The sequence below is a fragment of the Telopea speciosissima genome, chromosome 5 (genome assembly GCF_018873765.1).
Source record: "Telopea speciosissima isolate NSW1024214 ecotype Mountain lineage chromosome 5, Tspe_v1, whole genome shotgun sequence".
Classification (NCBI taxonomy): domain Eukaryota; kingdom Viridiplantae; phylum Streptophyta; class Magnoliopsida; order Proteales; family Proteaceae; genus Telopea; species Telopea speciosissima.
The window spans coordinates 11,788,777-11,803,189 of record NC_057920.1 but is presented as its reverse complement, the minus strand read 5'-3'; the positions used below and the strand labels follow the sequence as shown (position 1 = coordinate 11,803,189).

Genomic DNA, 14,413 nt, shown 5'->3' with positions numbered 1-14,413 from the left:
ACCATTTTCCTGAATTCAGAATCAGTATTCTGTGACATTTAACTGTAAGCCATGTTGAAGATTGCTTTTGACAACAGTTATCAATTTTTCTTTATGGGGACTACTGCACCTATGATCAATTCCCAACCATCAATATGCTTCAAAACAACAATGCAAGACAGAATGAATAGAAATTGGAATTTCCTTGGATACCCAAAAAATAATGAATATCATTAATAGTGGCATACCATAACAGCCAAGTGAAGCTCTGGCAACTTATTTCAATATCAAGTTTCATCAGAGCACTCAAACCCCTTATAAGAAACCTTATCTTTGTTCCAATCAGTCAATGAAGAAATGTATGTAAATCAAGGATTGTACCATCAAGACACCTTCTATTTGTTCTGCAATGGTTCCAAACAAACTCCTATTAAGAGAGGTATAGCTTCAACTGCAGCACAGAATTTAGATTAATCCTCCATGCTGATTATTTCAACTTCATCAATTAAACCTTTACATTTGTAATAGGCCCTTTCATGCATCTGGCCAGTAGCTCACACAATCAAAGTGGCTGAATTCTTGGTTTCTGACTAATAGTTCAAAAACTCACCGATATTTCAAAAAATTCAGTGATTTCAACGAGGCTAATAACAGGAGAATTAAGGTATCGGCACTGTTTCAGTCAAAATTCTGGTCATTTTGGTAATTCGATCATGTCTACATTGTAGACAAAATGAACTTCCGGCAAAAATTTCGGTAGAAATTTCAATCATTTCAGCTGTTTTCCCCACCCCCCCTAAATGGTCAACCGGAACTCAAGGCAAAAAATGCATTATTTCAGCAAAATTTCGATCAGGCCGAAAAGAGACCAAAACCCGAGTTTTCCAACTATGCTTGTACTTACCACTCTCTTCACTCCAAAACTTGCTCAATCACCAAGACATTTTCATGGTTGACAGGCAATCTCCTGCTCATTTCCTCTAAGATTTGATACTACTATTGAATTCTCATAAATCTCTCTCCCATGCTGATGCTCATGACCAATCATATGAGACTGTACTAATTAACAGAAAGAGATTTACATTCACCCAACCACTAAACCATGGAGTACCAATAAGACAAATATTTATTGAGCCACAATAGAACAGATATTTATTATAACATTAAACTACCACAGCTAAAATTATCACCATATAACCACTACACAGTCCCCAAGTTGTAAGCTCTTGCTATCTGAAAACCTTCACTGAGCCTTGTCTTGGTCTTTCAACATCATTTTAATAATATTAACAAGTTTATTGGACAAAATTAAGAAAAGTTAAAAATTCAAACGCCAAACATAATGTCTATCACTCTATCTTTAAGATAATGTTTGCAATAGAATTAATGCGTTAGAAGGAACAAGACTAAGTTTATTTGCTGGACCCCTCAAAAGAAAGTAGCAAGGCTTAAGAAAAGACTCCATATTTTGGACTCCAAATACTTCAGAAAAGGGCCCATTATATTGTTTTAGATTCCTATCTCATTGCTTTAACCTCATTATGTTACTTGAAAGGATGAAAAACTTTACCAGTTCAGTTTCAGAATTCACAGGCAAAAAGAATCTAAGTGGATTCTCGAATAACTTAATCTTCCATAATATATATTAACTCATTTGCATGACTTTAAAAGCCTCAACTTTACGGGCTAAAAGAAATGAATTGGTGAATTTCAGGACAAGCACTTGAAACTTATCTGCGAAATTTTAGTGCCAAGAAAATTGAATTTCATATTTAATAACTTTTAGAAGACAAATAAAGGGATAATTTTAAAAACTTTCAACAACCAGATATTTTACAAGTGTGGGGAAGGGGGGAAGAGGAGAAACAGATTCAGCTTTAGATTAATTCCAACACATCTCAAATTTTTAAAATTGTAATATTCAAATGATCATAACTTACTTTTAAGCTGTACAGATCAACAAAGTTAATTGGTTTGCAACTCGCCAAAAAATGGATCTTTAGTGCACACACAAAGTCATAAGGCTTATCAACAACTAACTTTATGAGAGCTTCTAGAGCTTTTCCCAGGTAATCAATCATTGGTTGCAAACTTTTTCCAGGTGACTCATGAAATAACATAATATAACTTTATAATGGATGGACCAAGGCTCAACCCTAATGTAAAGCATCATATGAAATATATCCAGATATTGTAAAATATGAGAAAATTGCAATTGATGGCTCCATTCACACAACTTCCATGTTTTGAATTCATTCCCACTGAATCAATTTCATGATATTTCAGAATTAACAAGAATCTGGAATCAACCAAATTCATGAATCAATTTAAAGATCCATGAACCACTTTGCAGTTCCTGGTCAATTTGATTAAGTGAGTTTCTCAAAAATCAAACTAGTTCACTGAAAGGTATCTATTTCAAACAATTGACCAACTAATGAACCAAAGAAAATCTACAGCATCGGGTGCACATGGAATCAAATTCAGAAATAATGATCGAATGAGATAAAAAAAACATAACAAGACAGCCAATCAGTTCAGTTAAGCAGACAACCTTTGCGAATCTACAAATGTATGGACTGACACAAAACAAATTCATGCACAACAGCCAAGCTCCAGGCAAGGTGAATGTCTCTTTTAGACAAAGACAAAAGTCAATTTGTTAGACTTTCATCCTTCCATGCCCGTCTTTAATAGTTACTTCAATATCATGTCTTCCCATAAATGATCCACTGCAGTGGCTAAACGGTGAAAGGCTCCAACGCCTCATTCCTTCACCTTCTAAACACTAGTAGTGAACTTCATCCATGGTTCGATTCTTATATCAGATACTGCAACAAAGTCAGTCATATACATGGCTACATGCTACTGTACCTCTACAAATTTGCAGTCCGTAAATTGATGGGAATCGATAATAATCTTGATACCACCCAACAAATAAATATAAAACAGCTTAGGATACATAACATGATGATGGTAGTCATAATGCTAGACCAGTTTATGCACAATACTGAGCTGAAAAGTTAATTCCACCGCATATGATTCGATCCGTATGTCAAATACTGCAATGTCGAAGCCAATGTTACACAATAATTCTTTGTGATTTTCTCATGCCAATTTACTCGCCAACAATTCGCCATAAGTCGGTTGAATGGAAACTGAAATCTTAATGAAACCCAATGATGGTCCAAATCACTATCCACCCACCATGCTTAGACAAATTCACCCACATAACAAATAAAATTCACGTCCAACAATATGAGCACAATCCGGCGATATATAACACCAATAAAGACTATAAAACCCATGTGGGCGTATTCTTAAATTGGAACTGAGAATATATTTGAAATTCAAGATCTATTATATTGATGAAGGAAACTAAGCAGGTAGCTGATTCATGAAGGTTTAAATCTAAACTCAGAATGATCAAATCATGGTTGAAAGCCTCTTTGACCTCAGGGTTCTGCATAATTCCTATGGAGTGAACTGGCCAATGTGATGCCAGAATCTTTTTCCCATTTGAGAATCAGAAAATGAAAAGTTCTGATGATATCAAGGTTTAGCAATCAAAAACCGGAAGAAAAAAAACGCCATTGAAATGACAAAAGGAACTGATTTCTATTCCACTTTTACTATTGCTCTTTTGCCACTTTGAAGAAGGATACATAACTTGAGTCAGCAGAACAAAAGTTCAAATTTGAAATTACATCCATGACCAAAATTGCCCATTTCCTTGGGTTTAACATAAAAACCGGTTGGAGTAACTCAATGTTCTGTCTTGATGAAATGAGTAGCAAGTAGCTTTGGAACTGTAAATCCATTGAAAAAGTCGACCTCAAAGAGCTCTTTCAGCTTCTCATCACATATTATCCTCCTCTTATCAGATGGATCCTTCATGGACAAGCATAAGACATTGAGGAGTTTTACTTGGAAATGAGAGAACGAAAGAGAGAATGTGGGTAGCAAAAGGGTAATCAAAAAACTGGATACGATCCAAATCACTTGTATTTATTTGAATGGGCATTGGACAAGAATATGCATAATGAAAAATATTGGGATATAATCAGATATGAAACTGGACATTGATGCTTCCACTCCAATCATAATTTAAAATTATACGATGATTATATAATAACTACTTTAATACTGTTATATGTTTTCATTTATAATTTTATGAAAAATAAAATTTTAGGTTATTTTAACTTTTAAAAAAATCGATTTACACTAGGAGAACTAATAAAAGAAGAATTTATCAGATTAAAAGTTGAAATTGAATTCAGAATTCAGATAATGGTGCATCTGCTTCAAATTCAATAAATTTACAAATCTAGAGAGAGAGAGAGGACTACTAAAGCAAAACTCTGCATAATTTCATAAGTTTTCTATCCACAAGTGCCTAGACAAGCAGACAGAAGTGCCTAAGAATGACATGAGAAGATCTTTAAGTTCTTAAAATTTACACAATTGACATGCAACCCTCAAAAGTGATTAGAACTAGCTTATACCATGATAGCCCAATAAAGTTGAAAGTCGAAACTATGATGTAGGATCGTACTTAGATGCCCAATGTCCAAATAACTTGATGCATAGCATAATGTTAAGAAAAATTGATGGATACAGGCTCCCTTAAAAGGTCCATAACAAAAGTCCATCAAAATGGGTTGATGTTGACCCATGTTCTACCTCAAGTCCAAAAGCCACAATCATACTTAACCCCGAGCCCATAGCAAGCCGGCTTGCGCTTGTTCCTAGGATGATGCATGTCTTACCTTATTTCATTGGAAAGTTATTAAGGAACTTGGATGTTATATAGCTTGTTTTTTCAAGTCTGGCAGACTCTCCTTTAAGTTGTCAATCACAAGGTCCATAACTAAGTATTAACTCATGCTACTAAACAATTTGGTAGCCTGTCTGTTAAAACCTATGATAAGCTCTCTGAGTCCACCATTGGTTATCATATACAGCTTGTTTTTCAAATCTTGCAGTCTCTCCTCTAAGTTGTTCAATCACAAGGTCCATAAATAAGTATTAATTCATGCCACTAAACAATTTGTTAGCGTTTCTGTTAAAACCTATGATAAGCTCTATCAGTCCATAAAGCAGTGTATTTTACCACAAGATATAAATCAAATTTTACAAACATACAAGTTTATGCAGCATACATTGGGCATCTAATACCCTAGTTTAAGAGGATTCTTAACCATAAAATTGTCCCCCAATCCCCAGTGCACACTGCAGCCTGTCTTATTTGAAGGAGCTAAATTTTAAAAAATATTAACTGAAGGCTACATATTGAACTTGGAGAAACTTTTAAAGAAAGAGAATACACAAGAATAGTTTAAGACTAGAGGGTACCCAAATTACAGTTTCTAAGGTGACTCAATAACCGGCTATCACAGCATATGGTTCAAGAAAGAAGAGCAACAAATACCTGAAGGTTATTTTGTTTTATGTACTCCCACATTCTCTTTACAACATCCGACCGTGACAGTGCACTCTCACCGGTACCAATGAACTTCACCAGGGCTTCAGAAAGTTGAAGAGGAGCAAGAAAACCAGAGCTTCCTCCCTTCTGCCGTTTTTCTTTTGGTTTCGGATCAATTGGATCTGAAATAGAAAATTACCCATTTGAATATACACCACATCTGGATCACCCTTTTAATCAACAGCAAATATTTTATCAAACGAATAAGCAAAACTTTACCATATGCTAATGACACCAAGTGAAAGAAACAAAAGTTGAATGGTTATTAATCTCACCTTCTTTTCTCTCTTGCTTTCGTGGCTTTTCTTTTTGTGTCGACTTGTTTTGGGCTGTTAATTATATTGATAACCAACATCAGTAATCTCTTAAGCAATTATGGATTTGCCAATGTTAAAGGATTAAGGGTAATGTGAGTATAATAAGAATTATTAATCTCACCTTCTTTTCTCTCTTGCTTTCGTGGCTTTTCTTTTTGTGTCGACTTGTTTTGTGCTGTTAATTATATTGATAACCAACATCAGTAATCTCTTAAGCAATTATGGATTTGCCAATGTTACAGGATTAAGGGTAATGTGAGTATTAATAAGAATAAATATCACAGAACACACCAGTATGATATATTCAGAGGGCAACTGAACAACGAAAGAGCAAAATAACAAACAGAAAATCTGAATGAAGTGAGTTAAAAAATCCAAAGAAGAATAAAAATAGTCAGGCTTAAATTAGATATTTACGTGAAAATGATTCAACAATCCACGTAAATGCTTTTAATGATTACAGCATAAAAGCCAGCCCAAGTCCAGAGAGTAAAGAATTAGCACAAAATGCCTGCTGCAAGGAGTTTAGTCAGGAATTACAATGCAGTGGTACCAGTGTAAAAGGGTATTTAAAATGTCCCTGACAAGAACTCAACTTTTTCAGTCTAATTCCTGAATTTTTACAGGTTTTTCAAGGGCCTCATGACAGTTTATTGCAAAACTAAGGCTGAATTGGAGAGGGTGCACAGATAAATGGCTCAATCACAACATATAGGATGGAAGCATTACTCATTATGCTCATGAGAAGAAGAGAGACCATTGAATCATGTAGTAATACAAAGTTTCTCAAATTTGATGATAGAAATTTTCAATGGATCTTCTTTTAAAAGGTTCTGTGTTTACCCGGCTGAAATCAGGATTATTCGGTACTCAGAAAGTTGATCCATTCCAATTTTAGCCAACTGGGAGGAAGAGTACCGTCAGGTCTCCTATAGTCACCATTCCCAACTACAGATCACAAGCTGACCTCTTTTCAAGATAATGTGATTCCACTACCCAAACTTTTCTGATTTTGTTGATTTTGGTAACTCATTTCATTTGCAAGGATTCTATGTAATGATTTCCATGATAAATATAGAACTTATCAAATGGAACAGCAATGATTTTATACAAATGGAAATAAACAGCAACCACAATATTGGAAAAAATTTTAAGCTTATCAATGCTTCCTCTTAAGAGTGTTTATTCTTTTTTATGTTTACTCCTGAAGTAGAAAACAGTGCTCCATCTGTTCCTGAAGAGCTTCTTTCAAAAGAGCTTCCACTTCCTTGGTGGAAGATATGATTTCTTGGAACTGAGGTTTATTGGTTTTTAAATAGCAAGTGAAAATTGTTCCTTTCTAAGCAAGAAAAGATTCAACAGACTGCAGGAATGAGGTAATTGAAAAGTTAAACAAAAACGGAAGCATTCATCTGGAGACAGAAATCCAGTATCACATGATCATGAAAAGCCACAGGCATAATTTACTTCAACAGGAAACTAATGTAGTCCTAGATTGGGAGAAGACCAAATAGTAATGTAGGACAGGAATGAAGGTTCAACCAGTCCCAAAACAGGATCTGAAATCAGGAGGGGGGTGACTTAGGTTAATGGAAATAGGACTGGAAAGCTCAGATGGGTTAAGGGGTTGGTCTAGGATTAGGGTAAGGTGATTGAATGAGACTGAAACAGTAGGGGATTAAAAGGGTTAAACAAAATTCAGTAAAAATAAAAGACCAGGAAAACTAGTTTGGGTAGAATTGGAGAGAAACCCAATAGCAGCCAATCTGCCGGGCAGATGCGGCTGAAACTTGGATCGAGTGGGGGTCTTGGAGGGGAGAAGGTGTGCTCAAAAGATGGGAAAAAGGTGATGGTTGGATTGAGCAGGGGAAGGGTGTAATGGAATTAGAAGGTTAGGCTGAAAATAGAAAGTAACCAGAAAACAGTAGGTTGGGCAGCAGCAGCAGAGCAGCTCGGTTGAAGGGATGAGGCTTCTAATGGCTTGAGAACTTGAAGGGGATGAAGAATATCAACTGGAAGAGACCTCTTGGGCTTCCCACCGCAAGGAGTCAGCTAGATCATACACTAGCTCCTTGTCCAAGGATCAAAAACCAAGGGAATACTTCAGTAGATGAGCAGAAGCAGCAGCTTGACAGCAATATTGAATAGCAAAATCGTGGGCTGCTTGCCCTCCTGGGTTGTCTTTATATATTGCAGTGAAAAGAAATAGCGAGGATCAAAATTAAAAGGTCCCAAAATAGAAACTTCCAACCTTGACCCCTTACTTGGGTTACAGACACTATCAGTTTCTAAACTGATGTGAAGTCCTAAATCTTGACACTTACTAAATCTGAAAATAAAAACTAACTTCTTACAATGAAATTAGAAAGTAAATATCCTAGACTACTAACTTAGCCTACATGGCTGACCATAACTTAAACTAGACCAATTGAACCAGCCGGTTCATTGGTTTATTACATGACTCTAATATTAAAACATAACAACCCAATAGAACAGCACTGTCCACGTGAACAGTGTTACACCAGTAGTAGTTGAGACTCAAAATCGTGGCTAGCTGCCAAGGTAGGCACTAGGCAGCAACCTTCTTCTTTTTCTTACTCGAGTACACCCTTGGTTCTGCATCAACTAGGAGCCAGTAAACCAGGATCTGATATGAACTGGTGATCCGATTAGGTCAAAACTAGGGTTAGAGTTTGGTTAACGGTTAGGGTTAGGGTTAGAAGTATTGGTTATGCTAGGCAGGTGTGAGCCAGTCTATCAGTGAAGGTCCTGAGATGTTTTGATGAGCAGAAGTGTAAACTAGAATGGCAGCAGGCTAGGTTTATGGGTTTTGGGTTTTAGGAAAGTGTAAAGTGAGGGATTCTAGGGTTTAACGGGGGAATTTGGGAGTGGGCTTTGGATCGATTTTTCCAAGTGTGGAGGGGGACACTCGGTCAGCTTTGGGTGAGGTTCTGATGGTTGGGATGGGCTGGGCAGAATTAGGGTTTATGGGGTTTTAATGGAAGTGATGGAATCTAGGGTTTGTGAGGGAGTTTGAAGGTCAAACTCAGATCGAGTTTCCCAACTGAGGGGAAGATTCGATCCAAATTTGGGGCAGAGGTGATGGCTGATTTGTTCTGTGGGTGACTTAGGGTTGTGGGAAATTGAAAACAAGAAGGGGGAAAACTTAGGGTTGGGCTGTCGAGGATTAGAAGAAGAAGTATGGGGTTGGGGGTACTTCCAAACTTACTTGCAGTTGCAGAGGATGATCGGCAGCAGCTTATAATTGCAGTAACTTGAATAAAATTGAATCTTGGACAGAAACTTGAAGTAGAACTTGAATACGAACCACCCGGGCTTCACACCGCAAGGTATTGATTGGATCACACACCAATCCCACCAGCTTTGATCACATACAAAGCAGTTCTTCAAGAGAAGAAAGATAGCAGCAGCTTGCAAGAGCAGATTTTCATAAACAGTGAGGTAAAGAGGAGCCCCACGGTTAGCTTTATTTATATTGGCCAAAGGCCTAAATTCCTATGCAGCCTAGGCTGTGTCTAAATACAAAACACTCCCTCTATAGAAATCGTGGAGAGGTGTGGGCCCAAAGAAAAAAGAAAACATAAATAATAAAAAGAGGTGACTTAAGTCGCTTAAATTGAACCACTGGTTCAACCAGGTTGGGCCGGTTCAATTTAAAAACATAAAAACTGCTTAAAAAACTAAGTATGGAGCTAATACTACTACTAGTACTACTTCTACTTGGGCAGCAGCTTCTTGTTCTTCCTCTTCTTGCGGATATAATGCTTCAGCTCTGCATTAGAAACTGGTCCAATTTCATCACAAGAATCAGATTGTTGACGAAGATGAGCAAGGAGGTACAATGAAGGATTAAAGAATGAAGAAACTTTATCTGGAATCTTCCTTCCATTCTCTCTTTCTGCAAAAAGTCCCATAATCCCCCTCTGTTTTTGCATACAAGAATGATCAACTTTATCCAAATCATTGAGGTTAATAAGTTCAGAAAACATTTAAACCATTTAACAACTCGGGTTTCTTGATGAACTTCAGGTCATTAGGTAGGCCAACTCACTAAGAGTCACAGTCCCCCGTTTATCCATTTAGACTGGCTGCAGCAGTCTGGGTTGGACAAGTATTTGCAGAACTACCAAATAACATGGAAAAACAGAGTTAATCTCCAGATGCATATCGACTCTATGAATAGAACAAATAGAAATTCAAAAGAAATACCATCTTCTGAATCCAGTGGCCAGATATGCTTCGACAGAGCCTTATTCATTTGAAACATATTGATGGATTTAACACGAAAAAGTTCATGCAATCTTTCATCACAGATTATGTCTCGTCTATTGTTTGGATCTTGCAAATCGTTCTTTCGAATGTAGGCCCAGATTTGCTTGACAACCTAGAACCAAAATAAAAGAGCAAGAAAATTTGTGTACCAAAAGCTCCATCATCCTCCAAAATGACCAAATGAAAAAGGATCAAAGAAATTTTAGAAACTTCCTACAAATATACCTCAGTTCTGGCCAACTCTGGAACTCCAAGAAATTTTTGAAGTTGAGGAGACAAAGTACATAATTTGGTAAATCCACCACCTCTTTTTTTGACATCTTTGGTAGGTTTACTTGACCTGCTTAATAACATTACACAACAACATATTTAGCCTTCAGAATAGAATAAAAGTAATAGCTCTTCAACCAATATTTCTGTGCCATAATTGGAATGTCCTATCAATAATTTTCTGACAACTAGAATATATGAGACAAGTTTCTACATCAGATATTATACATAAGAAAATAAAATGGTAAGTTTCATTAGTAATGTTAAGAGATTAGTAGTGTTGCAGGGGTATTTCTTTCAGTGTTATTATGTTTTATGTCCTTATGTGTAATTTCATTATAGTTTAGTGTTATAAAAGTTCCCCCCCCCCACACACCATTAGAGATTAGTTCTGTTCTCTCTAATTGTGGGGTGTTTTCTCCACTCTCTCTCTTCTCTCCTCTTTCTCTCTTCTTCTTCTCCTCCTACTTTCTTTCTTCTTCATGCGTAGTTACTGATTTCAGGTTCTAATACTGTCACATGGTATCAGAGCATTGATTTCAGTAACTGTTGTTCTCTTTCAGCATTGTTTTGAGTGACTGTTGGGGTTTTTCTGTATCTTGTGGTGTGCAGCCACATATGCTGTTTTTGTTTGGTAGAACCCTAATTTCTTAACATGCACAACTAGGGTTCTTCAAGTACTGCTGTACAGATTACTGGAGGAGTTGTGGTCTGCGTTTTATGAAGAAGTCTAATTGACGATGCTATTCATCTGTGCAAGGGTTTGCTGTTTTGTTACCTGTGCTTGCGCACAAGGGCTTTCCTTGTGATGTTTTTGTGTTGTTGATATATTCTCCTCCTCTGATAAGTCAAGAATATTATTGTGAGTACAATATTGAGGACTGATCATATTCTTTCTATGCATTGGAACAGATTTCCTCAGTTCTTGCAAAACCCTAAATTTTTGGGAGATATTTCAAAAACCCTATTTATTGTGAGTTGATCATTGTGAAATTTTGGGGATATATTCTCTCTATATCGGGGTGTCTCTGGTCAAAATTTCAGACCTAACAGATAGCCCTAACCCAAAGCGATTTTAGGGGTTTTGCACCCTGCGATTTTTGGGTTTTGTGTACCCTAAGGCTGGCTGTTTCTGGTGTGTTTTGCTGCTGTTTTGGTCTTCTTTGGTTCAGTTCTGTTGTTCCTTGTGGCTGGTAAACAATAAGGATTGTGCATTACGTTGGATCTTTGTGGGTGGTTGCTTCTGAGCTCTTCTCTGTGAGTCGGTATTGCTGAATATTGTATCATTGCAGAACCTAAGCCTCCTACAGACAATATAAATGTCCAAATCATGTCTATCAAATTGAATGGTGTTTCAATTATCTTCTCTTGGCCCAAACCATTAAGGTGTATATCACTGCCAAAAGAAAAAAGGATTATCTGACCTCTTCTCCGCCTGGCACAAACTCACCTGAATACAAGGAGTGGATGACAGAGAATGCTACATTGCTTTGTTGGCTGCGGAATAGTATGGAGCCTTCTATGGCTGCCAATGTTATGTTTCACACCACAACCAAGGGTGTCTGGGATGACCTCAAGGAGAGTTAGTCTCAAGATAGGAATATGTCCAGAGTATACCAACTGTATGGAAAAAAAAAAATTCCTTATAGCAGAATGGCAAGTCAGTGGTGATTATTATAGTGCTCTAAAGGGCATATGGGATGAACTTAACATTTAACAGCCCCTCTCTACTGATATTGAAGTCCTTAAATCTCAGCATGCTGAATTTTTATCTGGATTAGACTCCAACCTGCAACTTGTCAAGAGTCAAATACTAGCTGGTGAGAAAATTCCCTCCAAGAATGAGGCATATTAAAGGATTCAACAGATTGTATTCCCCTCCGTTTCTAAATCTGAATCCACATCCTCTTCTAATAATTGTTCTGCCTTCATTGCTGGCAACGGTGGACGTAGTTGTGGCTCTGGTTTTCCTAATAGAGATCATGATTCAAGGGGAGGATGTGGATGCGGTATGGGTGGTTGTGGCGAACAACAGACTGACCAGTCCGTCAGACAGTATACACATTGTGGCCGCACTAATCATACAGTTGAGAAGTGTTGGCTTAAGCATGGGAAGCCTCAGTGAGCACAACAGTTTGCTAACACATCAATGACCGATGGGAGTACCGAAGTGGCATAATTTCATGACACCAGTCAGAGTTCTTCTGGGGTGATTTGTTGGGGGTATCGATGTCTTGTATTCCGTTGCTTTGCATAAGTGGAGAAAACACTCTCTCTAATCATGGGGTGTTTACTCCACACGCTCTCCTCTCCTTGCTCTTCTTCTCCTTCTACTTCCTTTCTTCTTCTCTCCATGCGCAGGTACAGATTTCAGGTTTTAATGCTGTCACAAATAAGGTATAGGAACCGCATGAGTAGTGGAACTCTGCATCTGGATTGCTCACTATAAGAAGAAGAGCATCAATTTAGAACAACGTTACAGAGATAAGAATAATCTTTGATTTTGATCACTCACATATCTTTCTCAACAAATTGAACACAAAAACTAATTTTACAGAATTCAGCCCTCTGCTTCAAGTAAGCTATCATCCATGTATCAACTTTTACCAATAACTCTTAACAAGAGTACAGAGTGGTTTATAGTGAAAGAAGAGTACGAAAAGAAGAGGAAACCACGTGACTAAGGCTAAAAGCCACATTAGCCATGAGCCTCAAAAACTAAGGAAAAAAGGAAAAAATACTTGAGCAACACAAGAACGTGACCCAGCCATGAGCCTTGACAAGTGGCAAATGGCACTGGACAGGCAAAAAGGGGCAACACAGAAGTCTTGCAGAGGATAGCAGGGACATGCAAACAATGAAATTTGGGCATCATCACAGCCCATGGATGTATGCATACACCACAGCCTTGTAGCAGCCCAGGTCCATAACCCAGGTGCATGTTCAACATGGCACAAAGGGTTTGTGCGACCCTATCCACACTCCACAGCCCAAACACATGGCCGTAATGGCATGCAGCCTTAAGGTGGCCCAGACTGCAGTCTAGCATGTGACCAGAATATTTTGAGAAAAATCCAAGGAAGCAACATCAAACATGGCAAGTATGTGCATCACTTTCTCACGCCTGTCTTCTTCTTTTGCTCTTTCATCAGTGAAATATGTGAGTACTCTCCTCTTCTTCACACAACTCTCGTACATTTTTTATTCCTATGGCCTTCCACCGGTAAGGCAGAGAAACTCTCCTTCACTTCTTTTTTTCCCCTTCCTCTAATCTACACTACTGGCTGCATAGCTGTGTACTCATCTGCCATAGCAAATGCAGTTGTGCAACCACAACTCTATGGGTCTTACCAAAGGGAAAGTTGTGGCACAATAGCAGAAGAAATGAATAACTGTTGCAGCCGTTTTAGTTCTCATTTGAAAACCCAAAAATTCGTGCAAATTCCAATTAAATATGAATACCCATCGGTATGCAAATGGTTGGTTTTAATGACCTGAATCTGGAGGTTTGAGATCAGCCTAATCAGTCCAGCTCCCAGTTTGACACCATACCTCATTCCATAGAGATTTGAGTGAGTGGGACCTAAGTATTTGTTCGCTACCGTTTCACCTAAAAGCTCGAACTGTTAGGGAATGGCAGCATCAATGTATACATCAACACTCCCCCGCATGTGCAGGCCAAGATCACATGGTCCTTGTACTTGGAGCTCAGGCGGCATTTCCTTCGCACAGCACCGAGGGAAAAGAAATGTCGGCAAAACTCTTCCGATGTACTTCCCAGGAGTCGAACACTTGACCTCCTTGCTTTGATACCATGTTTGCTACCGTTTCACCTAAAAGCTCAAACTGTTAGGGAAGGGCAGGGCCAATGTATACATCAACAGTATTTTGACCCCACTTTTACAGTTACAGAGTTCTTTGGGATACATCTCTACTCCAAGTGTGTAGGTGGATGTTGTTGAATTTCTATTTGTTGCCACATCTCCGTTCCCAAGGCAGCTATGTTGAAATGCTCTTTACTTATATAATTGTCCATCTATGTTTCATTGAATTTCCTTGTGTGTTGAGT

The 14,413-nt window shown here is 37.9% G+C and overlaps 1 protein-coding gene across 3 annotated transcripts in view; it reads right to left on the bottom strand.

The window, feature by feature from the left end:
* Positions 1-3,578: 3,578 nt before the first annotated feature.
* LOC122662475 (upstream activation factor subunit UAF30-like) overlaps positions 3,579-14,413 on the bottom strand; it is a 28,710-nt gene continuing 17,875 nt past the window's right edge. For 2 of the 3 annotated variants that reach the window (XM_043858111.1, XM_043858113.1), the window contains 5 exons: positions 10,300-10,417; positions 10,012-10,186; positions 5,903-5,956; positions 5,411-5,586; positions 3,579-3,870 (listed from right to left, as the gene is read on the bottom strand). In XM_043858111.1, the coding sequence (XP_043714046.1) occupies positions 3,745-3,870; positions 5,411-5,586; positions 5,903-5,956; positions 10,012-10,186; positions 10,300-10,417 (649 nt within the window). In that variant the 3' untranslated portion in view covers positions 3,579-3,744. The remainder of the gene's footprint in view (positions 3,871-5,410; positions 5,587-5,902; positions 5,957-10,011; positions 10,187-10,299; positions 10,418-14,413) is intronic. The other variant, XM_043858112.1, reaches the window with a different exon arrangement.